This window comes from Saimiri boliviensis, chromosome 1 (assembly GCF_048565385.1).
Source record: "Saimiri boliviensis isolate mSaiBol1 chromosome 1, mSaiBol1.pri, whole genome shotgun sequence".
Taxonomy (NCBI): domain Eukaryota; kingdom Metazoa; phylum Chordata; class Mammalia; order Primates; family Cebidae; genus Saimiri; species Saimiri boliviensis.
The window spans coordinates 114,355,556-114,381,690 of record NC_133449.1 but is presented as its reverse complement, the minus strand read 5'-3'; the positions used below and the strand labels follow the sequence as shown (position 1 = coordinate 114,381,690).

At 54.8% G+C, this 26,135-nt stretch overlaps 3 protein-coding genes across 5 annotated transcripts in view; 1 reads left to right on the top strand and 2 right to left on the bottom strand.

The window, feature by feature from the left end:
- CNGB1 (cyclic nucleotide gated channel subunit beta 1) overlaps positions 1 to 9,926 on the bottom strand; it is a 101,113-nt gene extending 91,187 nt beyond the window's left edge. The window contains exons 1-2 of the mRNA XM_074402281.1: positions 9,429 to 9,926; positions 7,621 to 7,698 (exon numbers count right to left, since the gene is read on the bottom strand). The gene's annotated coding sequence lies outside the window, so the exon portion shown is untranslated. The remainder of the gene's footprint in view (positions 1 to 7,620; positions 7,699 to 9,428) is intronic.
- On the top strand, positions 5,882 to 12,644 carry SPMIP8 (sperm microtubule inner protein 8). The gene is made up of 7 exons (XM_039478826.2): positions 5,882 to 6,106; positions 9,255 to 9,316; positions 9,588 to 9,762; positions 10,140 to 10,201; positions 10,397 to 10,461; positions 10,830 to 10,862; positions 12,295 to 12,644. Exons 1-7 carry the CDS (start codon positions 5,884 to 5,886, stop codon positions 12,323 to 12,325), a joined length of 651 nt encoding a protein of 216 aa, XP_039334760.1. The 5' UTR covers positions 5,882 to 5,883; the 3' UTR covers positions 12,326 to 12,644.
- A 279-nt stretch (positions 12,645 to 12,923) lies between these two features.
- ZNF319 (zinc finger protein 319) lies at positions 12,924 to 26,092 on the bottom strand. 3 transcript variants are annotated; one of them, XM_039475386.2, is made up of 3 exons: positions 25,737 to 26,092; positions 24,827 to 25,004; positions 12,924 to 23,851 (listed from the first exon to the last, which is right to left on the bottom strand). In XM_039475386.2, exon 3 carries the CDS (start codon positions 23,592 to 23,594, stop codon positions 21,846 to 21,848), a length of 1,749 nt encoding a protein of 582 aa, XP_039331320.1. In that variant the 5' UTR covers positions 23,595 to 23,851; positions 24,827 to 25,004; positions 25,737 to 26,092; the 3' UTR covers positions 12,924 to 21,845. The 3 variants fall into 3 exon arrangements, with proteins under 3 accessions (XP_039331320.1, XP_039331324.1, XP_039331330.1); XM_039475390.2 differs by having other exon boundaries at positions 24,827 to 24,999; XM_039475396.2 differs by lacking the exon at positions 24,827 to 25,004.
- Between the last annotated feature and the right edge of the window lie 43 nt (positions 26,093 to 26,135).

The following is a 26,135-nucleotide window of genomic DNA, read 5'->3' as shown; positions in this document are numbered from 1 at the left end:
AGGAAACTGGTCTGGAGGCTGCGGAGAAACAAGCCGATTGGTGACTGGATGACCCCTGGCTTCCCCTCCAGTGCTGGGCTTCAAGACCTCTGATAATCCAGCCTCCACAAGGCAAGTGATGCGGAAGAAAGTTCTTTCTGCCAACAAGGCCAAACCCCAATGGTAAAGCTCAAGGTGCTCCTTGACCCTTCCCTACAAATATGCCAGGCTACAGGGGCCAGAGCTCCTCCCCAGGGAACAGCAGGGAGCCCTTGCCTGGGCCTGCAAGTAACACAGGTGACATGCGCCTTTTGCCTGAAGCCTGACAGGAGGGATGACGGGGCCTGGACTATGCTGGTGGGAGTACAGATAGGAGAAGGGAAAGGAGAGGGAAAAGGGGGCATCGAGGGGCTCACCCTGGGCAACTGGGTGGCTGCTTTACTGGGTGAACCAGTAAACCACCCCCGGCTGGTTTACATAGGTACTGAAAAGAAGAAACCTGGGGCTAGAAGTTTGGAGGAACAATTTTGGGGGGAAAATCATGAGCACCACTTTGTTAAGATGTCTGAGAGAGGCTGGGCGCACTGGCTCATGCCTATAATCCTAGCACTTTGCGAGGGCAAGGCAGGTGGATCACCTAACGTCAGGAGTTCGAGACCAGCCTGGCCAACATGGCGAAACCCCGTCTCTACTAAAATACAAAAATCAGCCAGGCATGGTGGCAGATGCCTATATTCCAAGCTACACGGGAGGCTAAGGCAGGAGAATCGCTTGAACCCGAGGGGCAGAGGTTGCAGTGAGCCAAGATCACACCATTGCACTCCAGCCTGGGCGACAGAGCAAGACTCTGCCTCAAAAAAAAAAAAAAAGTGTCTGAGAGACATCCAGGTTGAAATGTAAGTGAGAGAAAGAGAGAGAGAGAAAGAGAGAGAGAGAGAGAGAGAGAGAGAGAGAGAGAGTGTGTCTGTGTGTGTCACTTAGCAGTCTACTGGAGATAGAAATTTTGGAGGCCTCAGCTTGCAGATGATGCTTAATGCCACAGGACTGACTGACATCACCTAGGAAACCCAGGGAAAAGAACACCTGGGCTCGCTCAGAGGATGCAAACAGAGCAGGAGCTGGTAAAGGAGCCTGAAGGAGCTACCAGGGATGGAGAAGGGGAAGCAGAAGCATGGGGTGAAGTCAAAGCCAAGAGAGGTGGCTGTGTTGGCGGGGAAGTTATCTGAGGGGCCGCTGTCTGAGCTGAGGCTTGAAATGCGCCCCTGGCATTGCGTGACTTGGAGGCAGTTGGATCCCCTACTGAGTTGGAAGGAGGGTAAGTTAGAGGGGCCTGAGTGAAGAGTCATGGACTCCGGGGTGGGGAAAATGAGCAAAACACAGCCACACACAGTGGCTACAGTTTGGATGAATCTCATGTGCATACGTATGGAGGGAAAGAAGCCAGCTGCAAAAGACCCTAGTGATCACGCATACAAAGTTCCCAAAAGGCAATATTAGTTTGTCCTGTGCATGGCTCCAAACATAAGTACGTTTACAGCCTCCAGTTTTCTATAAAGCCTAAAGATGTTAAATAAAGTTTTCTATCATTGCCCATAAGTAAAAGCACAGGTTGTACTATAAGGCGGGAGAGTGGTGCCCTCTCGCTGGGTTGGGGTTGTAATTGGGAAGGTGTATGTGGAAGCTTCTAGGGACTGGCAGGGCCAATGTCTTCCTTTTTTTTACTACCTTGGCTGGCATCTAGTTTTCAAATCAACTCGATGGGGATATACATGCCATAAAATTCATCCATGTTAACTATACAGCTCAGTGAGTTTTATTACTTATTATTTATTTAATTATTTAAGACAGGGTCTCACTCTATCACTCAGGCTGGAGTGCAGTGGTATGATCACAGCTCACTGCAGCCTTGACCTCCTGGGCTGAAGTGATTCTCCCACCCCAGCCTCCCAAGTAGCTGCGACCACAAGCACACGCCACCATGCCCAGCTAATTTTTGTATTTTTTTGTAGAGACAGGGTTTTGCCATGTTTCCCAGTCTGGTCTTGAACTCATGGGCTCAAGTAATCCTTCCACTTGGGCTTCCCAGCATGCTGGGGCTATAGGCATGAGCCACCAGCCCTGGCCTAACTCAGTGATTTTTCGGAAATCACTGTGCAACTGTGCAACTCTCACCACCATCTGGTTTTAGAACATTCACATTGCCCCAGGAAGACCCCTCGTGCCAGATGATAACCACTCTTCATTCATCCATGCCAGTCCCAGCAACCGCACATCTGCTTTCTGTGTCTACAGATCTGTCTTTCCTGGACATTTTATATAAATGGGTCATAGAGTATGTGGATTTTCACATCTGGCCTCAGCATAATGTTTTCGAGGTTCATCCACCTCATAGCATGTATTCTTTTCATTGCCCGGGAGTATTACGGGGGATAGACACATCACAGTTTATCCACTCATCAGTGGACACGGGTTGTTTCCACTGTTTGGCTGTACATCATGTTGCTATGAACATTCGTGTGCAAGTCTTTGTGTAGACATATACTTTCTTTCTTTCTTTTTTTTTTTTTTCTTTTGAGACGGAGTCTTGCTCTTGTTGCCCAGACTGGAGTGCAGTAGTGTGATCCTGGCTCACTACAACCTCCGCCTTCTAGGTTCCAGTGATTCTCCTGCCTCAGCCTCCCTAGTAGCTGGGATTACAGGCTTGCACCACCATGCCCGGCTAATTTTTGCATTTTTAGTAGAGACTGGGTTTCACTATGTTGGCCAGGCTGGTCTCAAACTCTCAACCTCATGATCCACCTGCCTCAGCCTCCCAAAATGCTGGGATTACAGGCGTGAGCCACTGTGCCTCACAACATACTTTTATTTCTCTTGGGAAGACTCCTGGAGTAGAATCTTCCATATGACCCAATCATATGGCACAATTCTGCTTTGTTTTTTAAGAAACTACTAACCTGGCCGGGTGCGGTGGCTCAAGCCTGTAATCCCAGCACTTTGGGAGGCCGAGGCGGGTGGATCACGAGGTCGAGAGATCGAGACCGTCCTGGTCAACATAGTGAAACCCCGTCTCTACTAAAAATACTAAAAAAAAAAATTAGCTGGGCATGGTGGCGCGTGCCTGTAATCCCACCCACTCAGGAGGCTGAGGCAGGAGAATTGCCTGAACCCAGGAGGCGGAGGTTGCGGTGAGCCGAGATCGCGCCATTGCACTCCAGCCTGGGTAACAAGAGGGAAACTCTGTCTCAAAAAAAAAAAAAAAAAAAAATAGTACTCCATGTCTTGACCAGGTTGGGTGGTAGTTTCATGGGGTCTCATTTTGTAAATTATTAATTATATTATATATTTATGCACTGTCTGTATTTCTTCTATTTTACAACTTTAAAAGAGTCAAGAAATGGCCTGGTGTGGTGGCTCATGCCTGTAATCCCAGCACTTTGGGAGGCTCAGGCGGGAGGATCACAAGGTCAGGAGTTCAAGACCAGCATGGTCAACATGCTGAAACCCTGTCTCTACTAAAAATACAAAAATTAGCCAGGTGTGGTGGCATGTGCCTGTAATCCCAGTTACTCAGGAGGCTGAGGCAGGAGAATTGCTTGAACCCAGGAGGCGGAGGTTGTGCCACTGCACTGCAGCCTGGGTGACAAAGCAAGACTCTGTCTCAAAAAAAAAAAAAAGTCAAGAAACAAGTTGTGGGCGGTGGGTGGTGAGTGGAGTCAACTCGGGAAAGGTTTTCTATAAGGGGCAGCACTTTGGGATGCTGTTCTGGGAGCACTGGAGGAGGAGCAACCGGGAAAAGAAATCCTACAGGAATCTCACAGGACGGGCTCCAAGACCCTGCCTGATTTGCAGGTATATGCAGGTATATGCAAATAAGTGAGGCTCTCCTAAGTTTTCCTCACCTTGGGGGTGTCTGTCTCTAATGGTTGTGACTAGGATGGTGGGCAGGCATCAGGTGTGCTGGGTTCGGGTACTCACAGCCTGCCTTTCCTGGGAGTGGGGAGCCTGCTGTTCTGCAGGGGCTGAGGGTGGAGTATCATCCGCTAATCCCTGGCCTGCTGAGGCCACCACTCTCCCTGATCCCCTCACGCTTACCCTGGATACTGGCCACAGCTAATCTCCACCCCTACAGACTCAAGGGCTGGCAGACAGTGCAGTGCCCTCTTCCCTGAGGTTTGCAGGGAGGGGAGATCCCTCTCGGCATCCAGATCCTCCTAATGGCAGGCCCTAGAGTCCCTGCCTAACGCAGAGGAGAGCCTCGAGGCCCAGAGAGGTGTGGTAACTAGCCCAGGATCACACAGCCTGCAGTGGACTCAGTAGCCATTTCTGGCCTGCCTTGGCCTGACCACCTCCAGAGAACTCCTGCTCCCTGTCTGACATTTCCGAAGATGCCTGGCCTGTGGTGAGGCCTGGGAGATCACAGCCTTCAGGAAGTCTAGAAGGGAGTGGCCAGAGCACAGAAATTCTGGCACAGGCTCTTCTTAGAGCCTGCAGTTGCCGGGGTTGCTAAGGAGTGGGTGCTCAGAACTAGGCTGCAATGGGCATTGTGTGTGCACAATATTCCTTTATTCTGCTGCTGTCCATAATAAGGGACCCGCCCGCCTCACTTCCTCTTCTGCCCATTGAGCAGTCGAAGAGCTGAAAGTCCTTATAAGCCTGTGCACCTGGGCCTGAGCCCTACAGATAAGGTAGCTGCTACTGGTGAGTCAGAAGCAGGGAGCCCCCATCTGCCTCTTCCCTGTCTCAGTGAGCCCTCTCCTTTTCCCTCTCCAGGCAGTCCCATCCCCTAAGGCAGCTTCCCTTTGCCTTGTCACCATGCCCCTTCCCTGCTCCTCCATGACCTAAGGTCCTCTCTCTTCCTGCCACCCTTGCTCCCACCTCTACCTCTCACCTCTAACTTAGGGTCAGGAAGCAAGCAAGCTGCCTCGAGAAATTCTCACTAAAGTGTAAATAACTGAAAGGGTCCTGGGCCTATCTGCTTTTTAAAGGGAGGCACTGGGTACCCAGTAATGCTTTTCTAGTTCAAATATATCATGTTACTCCCCTTCCTGAAAATCTTTCTGAGTCAATATGTAGAATTTTGGGCAAATACCTTAGCTAAGGCAAGTCCATAATTATTCACCCAGAAGCATATGGCATAGAGAGCTACATTTTGAACCCACTTGCTTCTGCCCTTTCCCACTCATTATTTAAGAATAGACTCTCCAGGCGTGGTGGCTCACACCTGTAATCCCAGCACTTTGAGAGGCTGAGGCTGGTGGATCACTTGAGGTCAGGAGTTCAAGACCAGCCTGGCCAACATGGTGAAACCCTGTTTCTACTAAAAATACGAAAACTAGCTGGGTGTGGTGGTGGGTGACCGAAATCCCAATTCCTCGGGAGGCTGAGTCAGGAGAATCACTTCAACCTGGGAGGCGGAGGTTGCATTGTGCTAAGATTACACCACTGCACATCAGCCTAAGCAAGAGAGTGAGACTCTGTCTCAAAAAAAAAAAAAAAAAAGAATAGACTAAAATACCACCTCTTTTAGACCATTTCTTGAATGCCCCAACCCCAGCCTCCCCAGAAAAACACAAACGCTCTGTACTGACCTCCCTCATAGCCATGGCACAACGTGTGTGTGTGTGTGTGTGTGTGTGTGTGTGTGTGCGCATGTGTGTGTGTGTGTGTGTGTGTGTGTGTGTGTGTTGGGAGGGCAGTGGGAGGGTTGTCTCTATTGTCTTCTGTTATCTGAATGTTCCTGCAACCCCATTATGAGCTTCTGAAAAACGGCTTGGCACAAAGTCGGTGCTAAATAAATGTTTCGCAAGTAGACATTGCCATTGGCCAAAGTTGTGTTTCTGTAGAGAAGGGTGTCTGGCCAGCATGAGCCAGGGAGAGCTCCTTAGAACCCTCTGCCCCCCAGCTATGGCCCGCATCATCGACCTGGTGCCCTGGGACGATGGCTCCACTCATGTGTATGCCTCCCCGGCCATCCTGCTTCCTGTGGAGCGGCAGCGCAACCAGCTGGCGGGCGTGAAGCAGCAGCTCTACCACCCGGCCCTGCCCACCCTGCGCCACATGGACAGGGACACTGTCAAGGCTTGCCTTCCTGATGAGCACTGCCAGTCCACCACCTACTGCCGCAAAGGTCAGTCCGCTGGTGCAGGATCCCCTCTGGGAAAGGGGTAGGTGGTCTCAAGAAAGAAGGTGACATGCAAGGATGAAAGAGGCCAGTCCCAGCGCTTCTGCTCCCTGCCCATGACACTTTGGCCAGGTCTGAGCCTCTGTTTACTGCTCAGTAAAATGAGGAGAATGACAGGACGTGCCTTGAAGGGTTGTTGTGGGGTTAGGAGATAGAGTGCAAAAAGCACTTAGAGGCCAGGCACAGAGGCTCACGCCTCTAAGCCCAGCACTTTGGGAGGCTGAGGCCGGCAGATCACCTGAGGTCAGGAGTTCAAGAACAGCCTGGCCAACATGGTGAAACCCCGTCTCTACTAAAGATACAAAAATTAGCGGGGTGTCATGGCAGGTACCTGTAATCCCAGCTACTCAGGAGGTTGAGGCAGAAGAATTACTTGAACCCAGGAGGTGGAGGCTGCCATGAGCCGAGATTGCGCCATTGCACTCCAGCCTGGCAACAGAATGAGAGAATGAGACTCCATCTCAAAAAAAAAAAAAAAAAAAGGAGTGCCTGCCACATAATATCTGCTCAAAAAATGTTGCTGATGCCATTATTGTTATTGTTGTTTTGTTTTGCTTTTGTTTTGGGGAGACAGTGTCTTACTCTGTTGCCCAGGCTGGAGTGCAGTGGCATGATCATGGCTCACTGCAGCCTTGATCTCCCAGGCTCAAATGATCCTCCCACCTTAGCCTGCCAAGTAACTGGAACCACAGGCACATGCCACCATGCCCACCTAATTGGCTCAAGCCTGTAATCCCAGCACTTTGGGAGGCCGAGACGGGTGGATCACGAGGTCAAGAGATCGAGACCATCCTGGTCAACATGGTGAAACCCCGTCTCTACTAAAAATACAAAAAAAAAAAAAAAATTAGCTGGGCGTGGTGGCGCGTGCCTGTAATCCCAGCTACTCAGGAGGCTGAGGCAGGAGAATTGCCGGAACCCAGGAGGCGGAGGTTGCGGTGAGCCGGGATCGCGCCATTGCACTCCAGTCTGGGTAACAAGAGTGAAACTCCGTCTCAAAAAAAAAAAAAAAAAACAGAAATTATTTGTAGAGACAGAGTCTCCCTACTTGCCCAACCTGGTCTCAAACTCCTGGGCTCAAACGATCCTCCTGCCTTGGCCTCCCAAAGTGCTAAGATTATAGGCGTGAGCTGCTGTGCCTAGTCTGCTGTAATGAATGGGGAGAGAACTGAGCAGAGGTTGGTAGGTGCAGTGGTAGGAGTCACAGCAATAACAACTTTTCCCCAAGCCTCTCTGTATGTGGAAAAGAGAGAAGACCCCTCCTCACAGCCCACCTGCAGGAGAGGAGGACATGTGGGCCTTCAGGGTAAAAGACCCCCACAGGCCTAGTGAATAACCCCACATGGACTGCGGAGCTTGTGTATGGAGGGATTTAGAAGGTATTTAGCAGATCAAGTGAACAGGAGAAGGTACAGGCAGGGCGAGGTAGGAGGCGGAAGAGGGAGAGTGCAGGCCCATACCTAGGCTCCAGCTTCGGTGGCAGGCAGGCTGAGGATGTCAGAGACCACATGGAGATCACCAGAGTTGCTATACGGGCCCTGATGGGAAACGCAAATGAGGGAAGTGGGTGGGGAGGCCATGGGAAGGGAGAGTCCACAGGGAAATGGGGCACCCACACCTGCCCTGTTTAAATGGCAGCTTCGAGGCTCCCCACAGACTGTGCTATGTTGGAGGGGCCAGCCAGGTCACCAGTTCTTCCAATTTCCTGCTTCCAAGAGAAGCCAGGAATCTAGATTTTTAAAGGAAGCTCTGAGGTAGATGTGTATTTTATTGTAAGCATATGCTTTAAATAAAAGTAATAGTCACAACTTCAAAACTCAAAATGCTGTAACGATATGCACAGCAGCAAGTCTCGCTCCCACTGCCCCCCTTACAGGTAATCCCCCACCATTCTTAGTGTCTGACTTACTAACGGGAATACAAACACATATTATTTTGTTCCCTAACTTTTTATTACTGTTAACTGAAAAACCAGAAATTTATAAATTTAGGCAGGGCATAGTGGCTCACACCTGTAATCCCAGCATTTTAGGAGGCCAAGGCAGGCAGATCATTTGAGGTCAGGAGTTCGAGAACAGCCTGGCCAACATGGTGAAACCCCCGTCTTTACTAAAAATACAAAAATTAACCGGGTGGGGTAGCAGGTGCCTGTAATCCCAGCTACTTGGAAGGCTGAGGCAGGAGAGTTGCTTGTACCCAGCAGGTGGAGGTTATAGTGAACCAAGATCGGGCTTAACCCTTGCCTGGCATGGTCTCAGGTCTTGTTAATAATTTGGTACCTTATTGCCACAAGGAGTCTGTTCTCTTAGTCTTGTGACCTCTCTCTCCTCTTTTTTTTTCTTTTTCTTTCCTTTTTTTTTTTTTTTTGAGACAGAGTTTCGCTCTTGTTACCCAGGCTGGAGTGCAATGGCACGATCTCGGCTCACCACAACCTCCGCCTCCTGGGTTCAGGCAATTCTCCTGCCTCAGCCTCCCGAGTAGCTGGGATTACAGGCACGTGCCACCATGCCCAGCTAATTTTTTGTATTTTTAGTAGAGACGGGGTTTCACTATGTTGACTGGGATGGTCTCGATCTCTCGACCTCGTGATCCACCCGCCTCGGCCTCCCAAAGTGCTGGGATTACAGGCTTGAGCCACCGCGCCCGGCCTTTTTTTTCTTTTGAGACAGAGTCTCACTCTGGTGCCCAGGCTGGAGTACAATGGCATGACCTTGGCTCACTGTAACAGGAATTTGCTCTGTCACCCAGGTGGAAGTGCAGTGGTATGATCACTGAAGCCTCAACCTCCTGGACTCAAGTGAGCCTCCTGCCTCAGCTTCCCAGGTAGCTGGGGTTACAGGTACATGCCACCAGGCCTGGCTAATTTTTGTACTTTCAATAGAGACAGAGTTTCATTATGTTGGTCAGGCTGGTCTCGAACTCCTGACCTCAAATGATCCACCCGCCTCTGCCTCCCAAAGTGCTGGGATTACAGGCGTTGAGCCATCGTGCCCGGCCTCAAAAAATTTTTAAAAGTACAATGGGGGCCAAAGTTCTCCTATGACCTCTGACCACTGGTGAAGGAGATACTTCTCCCTTTCTCCTGTTTCAACAGATGAGTTTGACAACGCCCATTTTACCCTCCTTGGGATCCCCAACAAACCCCTGCAGTGCTTGGTGAGTGTCCTTTGTCCTACCCCTGGGTTTGCTAAGGGACACCAGCCTCAAGCACCTCTGGTCCTGGGATCTACTCTCCGAGCACCGCCTCAGGTGCCTGCTTGGGACTCACCTCCCCACATGACCCCATCCGGGTTCTTGACTTCGGGTGCCCCCTCTGTCAGATGCCCCAGTCCAGTTGTCAGCTTAGGTCTTTGGGGTGGACTGGGATGGCTGCCTTGGGTTCCTGCAGCTACGGCCGAGTGGCCCTGACCCCCCGTGGACCTGGCAGGACATCACCGCAACAGGCCAGAAGCTCCGCCACAGGTACCAGGAGGGAAAGCTGGCACCCATCGCGCCGGGCATCAACCGAGTGGACTGGCCCTGCTTCACGCGCGCCATAGAGGACTGGTCCCGCTTCGTGTCCTCGGCCCGGGAGTTCAAGCTGCCCTGCCTGAGCAAAAGAGGTCAGTCTACGGGCGGCTGAAGGAACTGCCCGGCAGGTGGGCCGCGGGGCTGGACAGGGAGCCTAGACTGCTGGCAGGAGCGTGGGGGGCGGGAGGGCCAGAAGAGACAGGGCGGGGCCGCTGGGGTGCAGCGGTGGCACTTGCGGCGGGTAGGTCTAAGTCGTGCGCGCGGACCTGGAGGCGGGGCTTCCCGTGGGGACCGGGCCAGGCGGAGCAGTCATGGCGGAGACCGCCCAGGCGGGGTAGCGGAGGCGGGGCCTGTTCTCCGAACACGTGTGGGCGGGGCCTGACTTGGGCGGGGCGTATGTGAGGGGCGGGGCTTTCCTGGGGCGGTCCTAGGGAGGGCGGGGCGCTCGAGAGAGGCTCTCTGTCCGCAGTGGAGGGTTTCAGCGGCTACGCGGTGCGATACTTGAAGCCGGACGTGACCCAGAGCTGGCGGGTAGGGAGCGCGGGGCGCAGACCCGTCCCTGGGGGAGTTCTGGTGGGGAGCGGCGTCAACCGGGAGTTGGGGACGGAGGAGACCCAGAGCAGGGCCTCTCAGTCTTGAGGGCCACGGTCTCAAGCAGGGAGCACTGTGTGGGGCGTGGCAGGGCGTCCGTGCTCCCCCGACTCACTCCCCTGCTGCCCGCCGCAGTACTGCCTCAACCAGAACCCCAGCCTGGACCGCTACGGACAGAAGCCCCTGCCTTTCGACTCCCTGTAAGTGACGCCACGCACCCCGAGACCCATATCCGGAGGAGGGAGGATGGGGTCTGGGCCGCTTTTCTAGCGCACATGCAGTGCCTCTTGAAAACGTGAGAACTGGGAAAATTAATTGATTGGCTGTAACATACTACAAACAAATTGCAATTTCAAAATGAATACATGTGTAATTCCTACTACACAGAGCATCTTGCTATCCCTGGCAACTCCACCCTTGCGGAGTGGAGGCATTTGGATTGGGTGAAGGCGCTCTGGAACCCTTCAGGAGGGATGGCGGGGAGAGCGGGTAGCTCCCGAGGTGCGAGTGAGGCTCCCAGAGAGGGTCGTCCCCCACCCTCGGGCTCACCCGCCCCGTTCTTTCCCAGGAACACTTTCCGAAGCTTCGGCTCCAGCTACAGGTAGGGGAACTGGCCCTGTCCCGCCCCGCAGACGACCACTTTCCCATCCGACCGCTGCAGAGGGGGCAGCCTCGGGGCTCCCCGACTCTGAGACTCCCCTGCCCCAGCAAGGCCTGGCGTGGAGGAGGTGCCCTCCTAGGAGGGTGCGAGCTGCTTCCCTCTGGAGAGATCCGCCCCTGGCAAATATGCAGCCCACTGGGGTGGGGGTAGGTGCGGGAGGGGGTCCATTTCACCACGTTTGACCGGAGGAGGCCAAAAGGATGAGGCAGGGATGTTACATGAAGGAGAGAAAACAGACAAAAAAGAAACGCCAGGGAGAGAGGCCAGAATCTGCCTTCTAGGGTGCTGAGAGGCTCTAATGGAGGGGGCCAAGTGGTGTTCCCAGCAGGGTCGCCCCACGAGTAAAAGCTTGGAGATAAGAACAAGAATGGAGGTTGCAAGATATTCAAACGTTTTCATAACTGAATCATGTCTCACCTTCCCAGCCCCACTTTGTACACTCCAGCAAGACTAGACTCCACCGAAACCTAGCAGACCACCAAGCACTCCTCACACCTTTGCCTGTGCAGTTTTATCGACTAGATGGCCCTTCCTCCTCTGCCTGCAAAACTCCTTCGTGGTTTTTTTGTTGTTGTTTTGGTTTGTTTTGTTTTTTTTTGAGACGGAGTCTCGCTCTGTCGCCCAGGCTGGAGTGCAATGGTTCGTGGGATCTTGGCTCCCTGCAACCTCTGCCTCCCAGGTTCAAGCGATTCTCCTGCCTCAGCTTCCTGAGCAGCTGGGATTACAGGCATGCGCCTCCACGCTCAGCTAATTTTTGTATTTTTAGTAGATACAGGGATTCACCATGTTGGTCAGGCTGGTCTCGAACTCCTGACCTTGTGATCCCCCTGCCTCGGCCTCCCAAAGTGCTGGGATTACTGCACCCGGCCTCCTTTGTGCTCTTTAAAGCCCAGCACAGATGTGCTATCCTCCTTGAAGTCTTCCTGTCCCTCTGCCTCTCCCCACCGGCTCACATTCCCTCCCACTGGTCACTACCTGTGTGTCCCCATCTTATAGCACCCAGACTATTGCACGGTCATTATTGACAGAAACTAGACTTCCCCTCTCCCACAGCGGGGAGGGGGAACGTTTCTGGGGTTTGCTACCATATGATGCCTAACAGAGTAGGTTCACTAAATGATTGAGAAATGGGTGAAGCTGTTCATAGTTAGGAATCAGTGGGAGAGAGGGATGAGGCAAACTCAAAGGAGGGGCGTTAGCTTGAAAGCTAAGGAGGACAGCTGAAAATGCAGAAAACAGGGAGCCATTGAAGGCTCCTGAGCCACATAGAGGCTGGCTGGAAGCTGTGTTTTCAGAGCCTAGAGGAGGAAAGCCTGGTTTTTCCCCCAGGATACCCTGGAAGACCCCACCTCACCCCTACTTCTCTTCACAGTCGTGTCAACTACCTGACCCCCTGGCATTAATTTCTGGAAAGGAGGCTGCCAGACTATGCCATCTCAGGTCCCTTGGCCGGACCAAGGACTTATGGTGGCACCAGCCATCTCACCAGTAATTCAGCCTAACTAGAAATAAACGTAATGCTCCCTTAGAGAGACACACAATTGTGTGTGTGCGTGTGTATATGTGTTGCAGAGACTGGGAGGGGGTCAGGACCATAGGATGACAGTATCTTACCCTTAGCTGCCCTGTGCCAACTTCTGGAGGACGGGGGGGGGGTGGTGCTGGAGAAAAATGTTTGGTGACCCTGGAGATTCAGGGTGTAAGCCCCAAGGTCTAGCCAGAATTGAGGTGTAAGAGCAAGAGATGTGTTCCTGCCCCCATGCCTGCAGCCCCACACCCAAGCCCCTTCCACTTCAGATCCTGTATTTGAGCCCTAAGGAGAGAGGGAGGGGGCTAGAAAGCTATTTTTAGGTGCCTTTTTGAAGCTCTTGTCATACTGGTGTGCACTGGGAGGGCCTTTCCTATGCCTAGGGTCCCTCTGAAGGTGTCGGGGCAGGCTGGAGCAAGGGGAGCTGGCCTGGCCTATGGCCTTGATTCCTGTGAAGCAACAAAACGTAGAACTTAAGTTTGCATGAGATGTATGAGGTCACTCAGAGAAGAAAGTTCCCTGCTCCCCAAAGCATGACCAATAAACCTATCATCTAAGCAAAAAGTCTTCTACTCTATTCATTAAGCTTCAGGGCTAGCCCTCGTCTGCCTACCAACCGTCCATTCCAAGCCACTCCTATGAAAGGAAGGCATGATGTCCTAGGGACAATGTGGGGACTCCTGGTCCAGGTCTGGAATAACCCCATCCGGGGGGCTAAGGAAGAGCATCTCCAGCATGGTAAGGGAGTGTATTAGTCTGTTTTCATGCTGCTGATAAAGATATATAGTACTCGAGACTGCGAAGAGAAAGAGGTTTAATGGACTCAGTTCCACATGGCTGGGGAGGCCTCATAATCATGGTGGAAGGCAAAAGGCACTACTTACATGGCGGCAGCAGGAAAGAATGAGAGCCAACCTAAAGAGATCCCCCTTATAAAACCATCGGATCTCGTGAGACTTATTCACTACCTCGAGAACAGTATGGGGGACGCACCCCTGTGATTCAATTATCTTCCACTGGCTGCCTCCCACAACCCGAGGGAATTGTGGGAGCTACAATTCAAGATGAGATTTGGGCGGGGGCACAGGCAAACCGTATCAGGGTAGAGGGCTTCTAGCATCTGTGCTTAGCTCCAGGACCTTCCAGATACCCTATTCCCACCCACTGTGGGCAGCTGGCAAGCATGCACCCAGATCGGGGTAAATAGCTACCAAGCTAAAAATCTACATGTATAGGACTAAAGCACCTTGCCATCCCTGGCCACTTCACCCTCAGGTCCTGTAATCTGAAGCTTCGGGGACCCACAGTCCTCCTGAAATCATGTGTCCACCTTGGGACCGCACTTGGGAAGCCACTGGCAGAGCCCCCTGGAGTGTCAGAGCCACATTCTGTGCCACCCAGTGTCCCCTCCAAATGACAACTCAGAGAAGAGCTGGACTTGCCCAGGGCTCACAGCAGGGATGCTAGGGTCCTGGCCTGGGAGAGGTGGGACAGCCAGAGAACTCCAGCTGACATGCTGAAGCCTGCAAGATGGAATCAAGTGGCAGGGGTGTTTTTCCTGGCCCTGCTTCCTTCTATAACTGGGCAAGTCCCTGCCAGAATACAGCCCAGCAAACACTAAAGGCCCTTTGCTAGGTGCTGGGAGGACACAGACAAGATGCCCTCCCTGCCTTCCCTGCCTGTGAAGTGCTTCCAGTCCAGCAGGTCCAGCCAACGCGAACCAGAAAGTAGAGGTGATAACATGAGTACACACCTAGACCACGTTCCTCCAGCCCAAGACACCATGAATGGCAACCCACACCAGCAATTTAATTAAACTTCAAAAAAGTGTGCCTAAGAATAAAGGAAATGTGGAGTAGCTAAGGATAAATAAGTCTGCTTTCACGTGCAATTTCTATTTTTAAGTGGAGGGCAATGCATTAAACACCTTGCAGACCCCACGAGATGGGTAACTTTAGATCCACTTTACAGATGATGAAATAGACTCACAAAGGTTAAATGGCTAGCCCAGGATCTGGTGATTGTCAGAGCGGAGAATTGAAATCAGCCTGCCTGAACCCCCCAGCCCCAGCCCCTGCCTGTGGCCACTAGGCTGAACCACCTTCCTACTATGGGATAGATGCAAATCAGGGATAGATGCAAATCAAGAATGGGGCTTCCTGGGGGTAGGGGCATCTGACTAGGGCTTAGAGGGGGATAGGATATCCCACCAAAAAGTTCTCTTGGGGCCAGGCAAGGTGGCTTACACCTGTAATCCCAGCACTTTGGGAGGCCAAGGCGGGTGGACCACCTGATGCCAGGAGTTCGAGACCAGCCTGGCCAACATGGCAAAAACCATCTCTACTAAAACTACAAAAATTATCTAGATGTGGTGGTACATACCTGTAATCCCAGCTACTCTGGAGGCTGAGGCAGGAGAATCACTTGAACCCAGGAGGCTGAGATTGCAGCGAGCCAAGATAGGCCACTATACTCCAGCCTGGGCAAAGAGCCAGACTCCATCTAAAAACCAACCAACCAACCCAGAAAGCTCTCTGGGAGTTGTGGGCAGTGGCAGAATCTGCATGCCGAGAATCCCACCTGGAGGCCAAAGGCTAGAGCCTGAGAGATGGAAAGCAGCCCATCCCCACCCAGGCGGGGCCACTGACTCCCAGCATGGTGACACCTCCTCTCAGCATCCAAGGGCTCTTTGCTCATCATAAATAAATCACGTCAGAAACGTTCCCTGCAGCCATGGCTTTGGGGACAGTCCAGCCTCCATGGCCTTGCCTCTAGGCTTTCCAGGGCCTGACCCCAATCCACTACCATGACCCTTTATCCCAACACGAACCCGCCTACCATCTCCTTGCGGTTCCAGAGCGTCTGGGCTTCTGTCTGTCTGCCTCCAAGCAGTGTTCAAAGCCTTCCTTTCACCAGAAATGCCTTCCCCCACCTCTTCCCACCCAAATCCCACCCTGTGTTTCAGGCAGGTTGCTCTCAAGTCCTCCCTTCTCCTCTCAACTCTTCTCCCAAATCACAAGGACAAAGACTGTGGCTGTCTTCGAGAGCTAACTTATGCCCTCTGGCCCCCATGGGCTCACTCCCTGGCTCCTCTTATTTATTTATTTATTTATTTAATTTTTTTTTTTTTTTGAGACAGAGTCTTGCGCTTGTCACACAAGCTGGAGTTCAATGGTATGATATTGGCTCACTGCAACCTCCACCTCCTGGGTTCAACTGATTCTCTTGCCTCAGGATCCTGAGTAGCTGGGATTACAGCGCCCACCACTACACCTGGCTGATTTTTATATTTTTAGTAAAGACGGGGTTTTGCCATGTTGGCCAGGCTGGTCTCGAACTCCAGATCTCATGACTGCCCACCTCAGCCTCCCAAAGTCCTGGGATTACAGGTGTGAGCCACCACGCCTGGCCTGGCTCCTCTTATTCTAACTGGACCTCCTCTTATTCTAACTGGACCTCAGGAATGGGGCCTGTGGTCTCTTTGAGAACCAACACACCAATCAGGACCAAATTCACTACTACAAAGTTAGAGTGGTGTCAATTACAAAGTCACCTGCAAAATGATGTTCTAACCCAGGGCCTGGGGCTGGCAATGGGGGAGGTGGGGGCACAGGGTGAGGGTCCAAGCTGCGGGCATGGGTTGGGGTAGGGGTCAGAGAGGACTCTTGCACATCATATTTTGTACCAGATATCAGCAGTTCTGACATTTTTTGGCCATACCTTTTGATACACAAAATCTCAAAACCTCATCTGAAGTTTGTACCTTGTGCCCTGAAGCACCTGCTCAGCGCCTGGCAAACAGTAAGTGCTCAGTAATGCTTGTGGATGAATGATGCAGGAAGGCAGACCCAGGATGGGGAGGAGAGACACATAGTAAAGAGGGAGCCCTCCCCTTTCCTCCAGTTCATGGCCCTGAGGAAGACAGTGTATTCTGGCTGGAATCTTTGTAGACGAGAAAACCAGTAGTGGCCAAGGCTTTTCTAGGACATACCACCTTCAAGGAATGAAGAAACCACCTACTTGAGGATGGGATGTGGAGCTCATAGGACAGCCTGACCCTCCTACGTTGGAGGCTTGGGGGCCTAGGGCCTCTGTGGTGCTGCTTCTGTACATCTGGGAAGATGGAGCGCAGGGGCTTTGATTCTTCGAGGAGTTGAGAGGGGTGAGAGGGGTTGGCCACACCATCGGCCTGCTGCTGAAGAGCTTTCCTGCTGCCCTGGCCAGCCCTGGACGGGTCCTGGCCACTGTTGCCAGCTTCCTGGCCAGCAAAGAGTGAGGAGGAGCCCTGCATGGCTCAGACCCCACTGCCTCCCCCTCACCTGTGTGCAGGTAACAGGCTCACCTGGCCAATCCCCACAATTCCAGGCCACTTTCTTTTTTCTTTCTTTTTTGAGACTGAGTCTCTCTCTGTCACACAGGCTGACGTACAGTGGCGTGATCTTGGCTCACTGCAACCTCCGCCTCCCAGATTCAAGCGAATTCTTCTGCCTCAGCCTCCCAAGTAGTTGGGAGTATAGGCGCATACCACCAGGCCCAGCTAGGTTTTGTACTTTTAGTAGAGACGGGGTTTCACCATGTTGGCCAGGCTGATCTCAATCTCTTGACCTTGTGATTTGCCCACCTCGGCTTCCCAAAGTGCTGAGATTACAGGGGTGAGCCACTGCACCTGGCAATTCCAGGCCACTTTCATCACTGTGTGGCTGTGAACCACCCCTGGACCTCTTAAACATCTGCCCTGCTCCCGTATAATTATGGAGTGAGGCTCAGACCTGCTGGTGGATGGGAAAAGGCTTCTGAACAGTGCCTGGCAGGGTGGTGGGAGGGCTGACTCTCAGGTGGGAGGGCTGGGCTGGCTCCCTCTTGCCTCACTTCCCAATGCCACAGTCCTTCTTGGCACCTACTACATGCCAAACATGTCACACAGATCATTCCACTGTGCCCTTACCCTAAACCTCAGAAGGGAGCATTATTGACTCCATTTCACAAATGAGGACATTGAGGCTCAGAGAGCTTCAACAGCCTGCCCAAAGCCCTGGAACCAATGAGTGGAGAGGCAGGACTGTAGCCAGGACTGCGTGTGGTGCTCTGAACCAGAACACTACACTCAGGCTACTGTGGTTTATGAGCACAGGTTCCACCCCCAGAAAGCAGCATCCTCTCCCCCATCCCCTGCAGGGCCAAGCACAGAGCAGAGCCAGCTGCATGGTGGGAGTTTGGAAAAGCTGTCAGGATGATGGGCTTCCTAGGAACATCCCCTTTGGTGGCCCAGCCTGCCCTGGTACCAACTTCTAGGACCCAGGAGAATGGCCCCCTCCCCTTCTCTCCCCTGGTGTCTCTTTCACTAGCAGCAGGGAGTAACTAACTCCCAAAGGGGAGGCTGTGTTAGTCTCTCCCTCCTCCTTCCTTCTTCCTCCCAGCCCTGGCCCTCATCCAGATGTCACTCTCACCCTAAAGCACCACACTTCCCATCCTCTCAGTGGTTGGGGCAAAAGGAATGATTAGTCAGAGACTGAAGATATAGCACTAGTTTATACTCCCAGTCACAACATCTGAAGCTCCCCTATTAAGATGCTATGCTTGGCCAAACATAGTGGGCCATGCCTATAATCCCAGCACTTTAAGAGACTGAGGTGGGTGGATTGCCTGAGGTCAGGAGTTCGACACCAGCCTGGCCAACGAAGTGAAAACCTGTCTCTACTAAAAATACAAAAATTAGCTGGTCATGTCATGTGCCTGTAATCCCAGCTACTCAAGAGGCTGAAGCAGGAGAATCACTTGAACCTGGGAGGCAGAGGTTGCAGTGAGCTGAGATCGTGCCACTGTACTCCAGCCTGGGCAGCAGAGTGAGACTTGGTCTAAAAAATAATAAAAAGAAGCTAAAAGAGAAGGAGACACTTACTCATCAGGTTTGGGACACAGGAAACTGGCCATCCTGTAGGTCAGCATTCCCTGGCAGGTTGGTGGGAGAAGCACCTGTATGGCCAGGTGCAGTGAACTGCTGCTTAAGCTGGTTTGTGCTGTTTCTTTCACTTACAAACAAGAGAGGCTAGTCAGAGATGCCAGAGGGGAGCAGGCTAGAGGCCAGGAGGGGCAGGAAAGGGAAAATGGGCCATGGGTTGATCCTGTTGCCTTCCCAGAATCAGAACACCAGGCCTGCTTCAGAGGGGGAACTGAGGCCCGAGAGGGGCAGAGACAGGCCTTAGGCCACGTGTTACCAAAGGGCCTGGCCTTGAACCTGAACATCTGGGCTCCCAGACCAGGGCCCCCAGGCTGCCCTGGTTCAGGCCCAGGCTAGAGCCTAGAGGCTGAGGACCTGGTGGGAGCTGTAGAAATCCCACTGCTTTGTGAGGTGGGTAGGGGTGGGGACAAAGGAAGAGGAAGCCACTGCAGGCTCCTTGTAAGCTCCAGCCAGGGCCCCTCCTGCCGTGGCCCAAGCATGCTGTCCCCCACTCAGGAAGGACAACCTGCAGCGGTATTATAAAGCCTCACAGACTTGCTAGCACTTTCCAGGGCCCTCTCCAGGATGGGTGGGTTTTGCCTAGGTCACGTGGTGAGAAGGCAAGCTGGGACTTGAGCCTGGCATGGAACCGAGGCCCTGGGCATCCTCTTCCTGGGACGTAGAAGCCTATGGGAAGGAACCACATGGTTTCTCAAGGGCAGGGCCTCCCACGACCACACAGAGGGACAAGAGGAGCATGGGGTCTGGGTCACACCTGGGTCCTCGGGCCTTTGGGCCACCTGCAGTGTGGGCAGCTCCTTGTCCTTTTAACTATCTACTCTCAGCCCTCCCCCTGAGGGTGAGAGACCCCTGCTAATCACTTTCCACTGGCTCTCAGGTGCCCAGGCCTGGGGGGCTATTTTTCTCTCTCTCTCCTACCCCCATCCCCACCTTTGAGCAACAGACAGAGCCTGAGTTGCAGCTGGACCACTGGGGCAGGGCTGGGGAGCAGGAGGAAAGGTGTGCAGGGGGGCTCAGGTGGGAGCAGCTGGGCTGGCCATGCAGAAGGGTCACTGTGAAACAGGGTGGGTGGCTGTGGGGTGACAGCAGGTCCTCCCCCTCCTCTGGGGCAGGGTGGGGCTGGCTGGGTCTGCCGCTGCTGCAGGCAGGCCCTCAGCTTTCCATCGGGGCTGAGCAAGCTCTCAAGCTCACAGGCCCAGTGATTGGCCTCTGGCCTTGCATGTGCTGCTGCTCTCACAGGTCAGCTCCCACATCGGGGGTTGTGGTTAAACCTGAAGGAAGTCAGGAAGGCTCGGGCTCATTCCCGAGGGCCCCAGGTGTCCTGCGGTTGGCACTGTCAGCCTCTTCAAGCATCCACACCAGGGACTCTCTATAGGGTCCTACTTAATTCTCACAACAACCAAGCAAGGCAAGGTGAACCTCCCCATTTTACAGATGAGGCAACTGAGTGCCAAAGAGGTTCCCAAGGCCCCACAGCCAGAATGTCCAAAGCTCAGGATTCAAACCCAGCCCTATGCCCCAGTCCCCAAGCTGCCACTCTGGCCTGTGCCCCTGTCTGCCTCTCCATGCCCAGCGTTCCCCTGTGGAAGAAGGAGCAGAACAGGCAGTGCATTGGTCTGTGACGGTCAATGTCTTTACTTCTAAAGCATACATTGGACTCACTATATATTAACATCAAAAGTGGCTACCTAAAATGGAGTCATTCTTTTTAAAAATCCAGATCCTCACATTTTTATATAAGATCCAAAATGACATGAAATTAAACTCTACGATGTTATGAATAGTATAACAAACTGCTTTTAGAAAGCAAAATGAAAGGAAAAGAATTAGCAGTTGGGACGGTTGTAGGCCTGGGTTCCGTGTCTTTTGAGGCATTGTGACAGACAGCCGGCACTGAGGGGAAGGACCAGCCCCTCCCTGTGAGCACAGGAAGGAATTCACTCGGAGGAGGCGGACATGGCTGGTCAGCCTTCTTACAGTGACAGAGAAGCATAGTGGCATCTCCCTGCCCTCTGGGCCCTTGACGTGCCCACTGATTAGTCCTTTTTTCAAGACCAGGGAGGGGTGGGGCTGGAAGAGGGCAGGGGACAGAGCGGGATTCGAAATGATTATTTTAATAATAAAGGTCCTTCTGGGCTTCCAGGAGGGCAGTGTTGGTCAATTCCATCTGCCAGGCCCCCCACTGACTTCCTTAACCCACTTGCTCCTTCTGCTCCCTATGCCTGAGACACCCTCTGCTCCATGAGCCTGATGGGCAGCCAGAGACCTAGGGGGATTCTAGGAGGACCCAAAGGACACTCTGGCCTTTGAAGTAGCTGGATGTTGCCCAGAACATTTTGGCAACACCAGACCCCTGAGGTCCAGGTCGGCAGCCACACTGATGTAGGGAGGGCACTGGGAGGTCCCCACCCTGGCCTGGTCTTGGCGCTGAAGAGGAACTGGGGTGAGCTGATCGGGGCTGTGCCACAAGCCCCTGACGCTTTGGTTCGCACAATTCAGGGGAGGACACTTGCTGGCTTCTGCTGGCGAGATCCTAGGCCTGGTCCTGCTTGCTTGCAGCCCCAGGTGGGCTAACCATCCCTGCCTTTCATACCAGCAATTCTGTCTGCTGAGAGCACAGCACATTCCCTACCACAGCTCAGAACCGCGCTGCAAAGGTGGGAGAAGGACTTCCAAAACCTGAGGATTTGCCGGTAGTGCAGACAGGCTGCTTTTCCTCCTGTCCCCAAGGATGGCACTGTCCCTTGGCTGAGAGTGTCACAGGAACTTCTCAGCTTCCCCTCCCCCCCGGCCCCACTGGTCTCCACGCAGAACCAGCGCCAAGACCCTCCCTGCACATCTCGCCTGCCAGAAACCTGGGGACACATCACCGCTGGCTGGAGCAGAGAGAGAGGGCTGTGACTCACCATCTGCCCTCCTGGTCCCCAGGACTATGTCTTAAAGCTGGCCTTCTCCCCCAAACAGCAACTGATACCTTACACCTAGCCCACCTCTGGGGTCCCAGCCTCACCATGAGCCTCTGCTTTCCTAACCTATGTGGTTGCTAATTAGGTTGAAAGATATAGGAAGGCTGGGCTGGCATCACACCTTTCTTGGGGCAGAGAGAGGCCACTTGACTTCCAGCCTGGTTCCAGTGCTCCAGAAATAAGGGAGGCTGATGGCTCTCAAGAAAGCGAATCTTGTGAAGGAAAAGAGGTTTGGGGAATCAGGATGGGCCACAGCAATCTGGCTGCCCGTACTGCCTGCTAGTGCCAGGAATACGAGCACCACATCCTCTCCCTGCCTGGTACCCCTGTGTCCTCACTCCCGAGGTCTCAGAACACTGAGCTGGGTAGGGACCTTGGTGCAAGGCAGCTGTGAGGAGCTAGGCTGCGTGAGGCCTGCTGGGCCGAGGGCGCCTACTCCGGTCAGGCTGGTAGGGGCCACTGCCCCGGACTCAGGGCAGGCAGGCAGCTACCTGATAGGCGCCCTCCGCAGCCGCAGCGGCCGCACTATGCTGCGCGCTGTGCTCCTGCAACAAGGCCACATCCAGGAAGCGCTCCCCGCACCATACGCACTTGAACTGCTGCTCACGGGCGTGCACGCCCTGGTGCTTGTTGAGATGCTCTCGCTGCTTGAAGGCCTTGTCGCAGTTGGGGCACTTGTAGGGCTTCTCCCCTGTGTGCACCCGCCGGTGCCGCTGCAGATCCGACGCGTACTTGAAGCGTTTCTCGCAGTCTGGGCACTTGAGTGGCTTCTCGCGGGCCGGGTCGCAGCGGTGCTGCACGAACTCAGAAGAGGAGAAGAAGCGGCGTTCGCACAGTGTGCAGCGCAGGGGCTTCTCCGCCGCCGCGCAGTGGGCCAGCTGGTGCTTCTGCAGGGCCGAGGCCCGCTTGTAGGCCTTGTTACACACGGGGCACTTGAAGGGCCGCTCGGCCGCGCCGGGCAGGCATTTGTGCCGCAGCAGCTCGGCCGACTGGTCGAAGCCCTTCTGGCACACGGGGCACTTGAAGAGCGTCTCGAGGGTGTGCACGTGCTGGTGGTAGAGCAGGTGGCTGGGCTGCCCAAAGCCCTTCTCGCACAGGCCACATTTGAAAGGCTCCTCCGCCTTGTGCGTGCGCCGGTGGCGCATCAGTGCGTACTGCTGCTTGAAACCCATGGGGCACAGGTCGCACTTGAAGGGCCGCTCAGCACTGTGCGTGCGCTCATGCTGCCGCAGGTCGGAGGGCCGCTTGAAGGCCTTCTGGCACTCGCCGCAGCGGAAGGGCCGCTCCCCGCTTGGCGTACACGGGTGCTGCAGCAGCTCTGATGACTCCTTGAAATGCAGCTCGCACACGTTGCAGCGGAACAGGTGGTGCTCGCCCGAGTGCGCGTACATGTGGCGCACCAGGTGAGAGCGGTGCTTGAAGGTCTTCTCGCAGACCGCGCACTTGTAGGGCCGCTCGGAGCTGTGCGTGCGCTTGTGGTGCACCAGGTGCGACGACTGGCTGAAGCTCTTGTCACACAGCGTGCACTTGTAGGGCTTCTCACCGGTGTGGATCCGCTCATGCCGAGAGAGCTCAGACAGATGCTTGAAGGGCTTTTGGCAGATGGGGCAGCTGTAGGGCTTGTCGGCCTGTTCAGCAGGGGTGACAGTGGAAGGCGGAGGTGCTGCGGGAAGCGACGGGGCGGCAGTGGTGGCCGGCTCCGCTGCCTCGGCTGGCTTGTAGGTCTTCTCACAGATGGAACACTTCACCATGCCGCTGTGGGAGCTGTGGTGCTGTGCCAGTGAGGTGAGGAGTGAGAAGCCCATCTTGCAGACCCCACAGACGAAAGGCTTCTGCTCAGCCTGCACGCACTGGTGCTCCAGCAGGTCAGTGGCCTGGTGGAAGATCTTGAGACACTGTGTACACTGGAAGGAGCGGTCGTGGCCCGCCAGACACTGGTGCTCATGGGGACTGGACAGGTGAGCCAGGTCGTGACCACACACGCCGCATTTGAGTCCTGGCTCTCCTGCTGCCTGCAGGGGTGCGTGTTGTGGAGGCTGCAGGCCCGGGTCCGGCTGCAGGAGGATGCCATAAACAGCACAGCCCAGGGGGTTCTCCGCGGTACCTGGGGGCAGTGTGTGCTCCGCCAGGGCTGGCGGTGGCTCTGCATGGTGCTGAGGCTGCGGTGGCTGTGGCTGCTGCGGCTGCGTTTGTGGCGGCTGTTGCCAGCTCTCCGACATGCTTGGGAAGATGAAACAGGGTTTGGAGAGTAATGGCTTCAGTTTCCCGCTTCGAGTGACCCAACCCAGACAGAGAAGTTGCCCGATCACAGAGATGGACAAGGACCTCAGACAAGGCACAGAAGAGGGGCTGGTCAGACAGCTCAAGTCAGTAGCCAAGCGGACAGACTACAAATCTCTGTCTACAGGACATGGGGGCTCTTCAAGGGAGGGTCCCAGCAGTGCCTGGGAGGCTCTGCCTTCCCCAGTGATCCGTTCTGTAGAGAAGAGAGAAAGTGTGAACTGGAGGAAGGAACAAGCAGCAGTTTCCTGGGCCCTCTCCCTGTCCTGCCCGCACTCGCCACACCATCACAAGCCACTCATTGGGAAGGCAGAGGTGCTCAGGGTCGCGGGACTGCTCCCTTCTTAAGTGAGCAGAGAGGTATGCAGCCAGCTCAGCTCCTCCAGGCAGAGGGCATGGCAGCGGCCTCCACCCCACCCACCTCAGTGCCCCGCCCCTGGGCCAGGACATCCCAGCCTCCACAAGTCTCTTCCAGCTTCCTGCTAACCCTCTTTAGCTTGGATTCCCAGGTGAGAGTCTGGGGTGATCGGCCTATAATACAGAGTCCTCCTTGAGGCCTGCGGCTCCTATCTTGTCACTAACCTGAGTCTCAATCCAGGACACCACTACTTAGAGCGGAGGAGGCCAGACCTCTCAGGTCTGAGAGCCCAGTGGCAAATAGCCTCTTACAGTCAATATTTAGGACAACTACATGGAACCAGGGACCATTTCAAAACCCCTCCCCTATGAGGGACTGCCCACACCCCCTCAACTAGCCCTGGCCACAAGCCCATTCTCTCTCCACCAGACAGGTTGGGTAGCCCTACAGGAAGCAGAGCCCCTGGCTGATGGGGGCTAGATGAGAGGGCCACAGAGCCACCCAGGCTTGACGTCCACACAGCAGAATTTCTCACTCTAGCGCTCTCCCAGAACACACACGCACGCGCGCGCGCACACACACACACACACACACACACTCCCAAATCCTCTGAGTCTCATAGCGTCAAGGCCTGCAGAAAATGTAAGAAACTGTACTGGTTTGCCTTGGTAATGCAGGATGCAGCATGCTAACCACAGAGCACTTCTCATCACTTCTCTGGGGACAGCTCCATTCCCTTACTCCAAGTCTATAACATTCTGGGTAATCGTTGGAAGGTAAAGCCCACCCAGCCCAGGCAAATCTCTAACTCACCACTTTGTGGCAGCATAAGGTAATGCCAGCGAGAGGGAGGAACTTTCAGAGTCAGATGCAACCCACTTCCAGGTTCCCAGCTCCTCTGCCTTTTACATTGAAAAGTTTGTAAGTTTTCTTCTGAGCAGAGGAAGAAGGAAGGAGATGCCTTCACAGGCCAGCCTGGCCTCTAACTGCTCTGCCAAAGAAATGTAAGAGTCAGGCTAAAAGCTGTCATCCTCAGCATCTTGTGGAAGGGAGGGAAGAGAGGAGCGGCTGCTCTGGGTGGAGGCAGCAAGTTGCTTAAGCACGAAGGTACTACTCGGTTATCTAAGCCTTCCCGGGACAGAGCGGAGGAAGGTGGGCTTCTCTGAACACTGTGCCAACCCACTGTTTTGTTTGCTTTTTTCTAGCATGAATGGCTGTCAGACTCAATGTCCTCTGGCTTCGCCTACAGGCCCCCCTGCCCACCCCGGCCCTCCTGCAGCAAGGTGCAGCCAGGAAGCCTCTCCAATCACTCAGCAAAGGGGATAGAGGAGGAGAGGAGAGGCAGGGGAGGACCCCACCTGCGCCCCACCCCAGCTCTTCCTCCCGGAGAAACCGAATGAAAGCTGATCACCTCTTGCCGGCCCTGCCTGTAGGCCCAGCTGGGCCGCGTCCTGTCAGCCCTCGCCCGGGGTGGCCTGGCCGCTGCGACCCGAGGGCGGGCCCCGAGGGCGACCAGTCTGGAGAAAGGCCCCAGGGCTGCAGGCCGGGCCCAGGAAGCCACTGCGCGTCGAGGCCCGGCCTGGGCCGCCCAGGAGCTCAAGAGGCCGCCAGGTCGTGGCTAAGGGGCGCGGGGGGTGGGGGGGGCGGCCGGGCAGGAAGGGGAAGGGGTGCGGCGGGCAAGGGGGTAGCCCCCAGATGCGGCCCCGGGCGCCCCGCCGCTCACCTGCTCCAGGCCGCCTGTAGGGCAGGCGCGGGGCGAGCGGCGACCAGCTGCTCCCTCGGCTGCCCCTTTATTCCGGCTCCATCCGCGGCGGCGCGGCCTACGCGCGCTGCCAATCCCCGGCCTCGCGTAGCGGCGGCGGCCGGACCGGGGGCGGGGGACGGGCTAGCGGCGGCCGGAACGGAGGAAGCGACGCGCGCTGCCGGAGTAGCGGGGCCGGGGCGAGGAGCGCCGGGAGGGCGGGCGGACGGACCGATGGCCTTGCGGAGACGGGCAGACGGGCGAGCGGCGCGGGGGCCAAGGAGGCGGGGCCGGGGGAGGAGCGGCATCCCAGGCGGCGGCGGCGGCTGCAGGAGGAGAGGGCGGCGTGGAGCGAGGCCGCCCCCTGCCGGGGACCCCGCG

Bases quoted from the DNA above. Each gene is read 5' to 3' on its own strand.
- SPMIP8 (XM_039478826.2), top strand. From the start codon at position 5,884: ATGGCCCGCATCATCGACCTGGTGCCCTGGGACGATGGCTCCACTCAT. The intron at 9,317-9,587 runs GTGAGTGTCCTT...TGGACCTGGCAG, and splicing joins ACAAACCCCTGCAGTGCTTG to GACATCACCGCAACAGGCCA. The intron at 9,763-10,139 runs GTCAGTCTACGG...CTCTGTCCGCAG, and splicing joins GCCCTGCCTGAGCAAAAGAG to TGGAGGGTTTCAGCGGCTAC.
- ZNF319 (XM_039475386.2), bottom strand. From the start codon at position 23,594: ATGTCGGAGAGCTGGCAACAGCCGCCACAAACGCAGCCGCAGCAGCCA.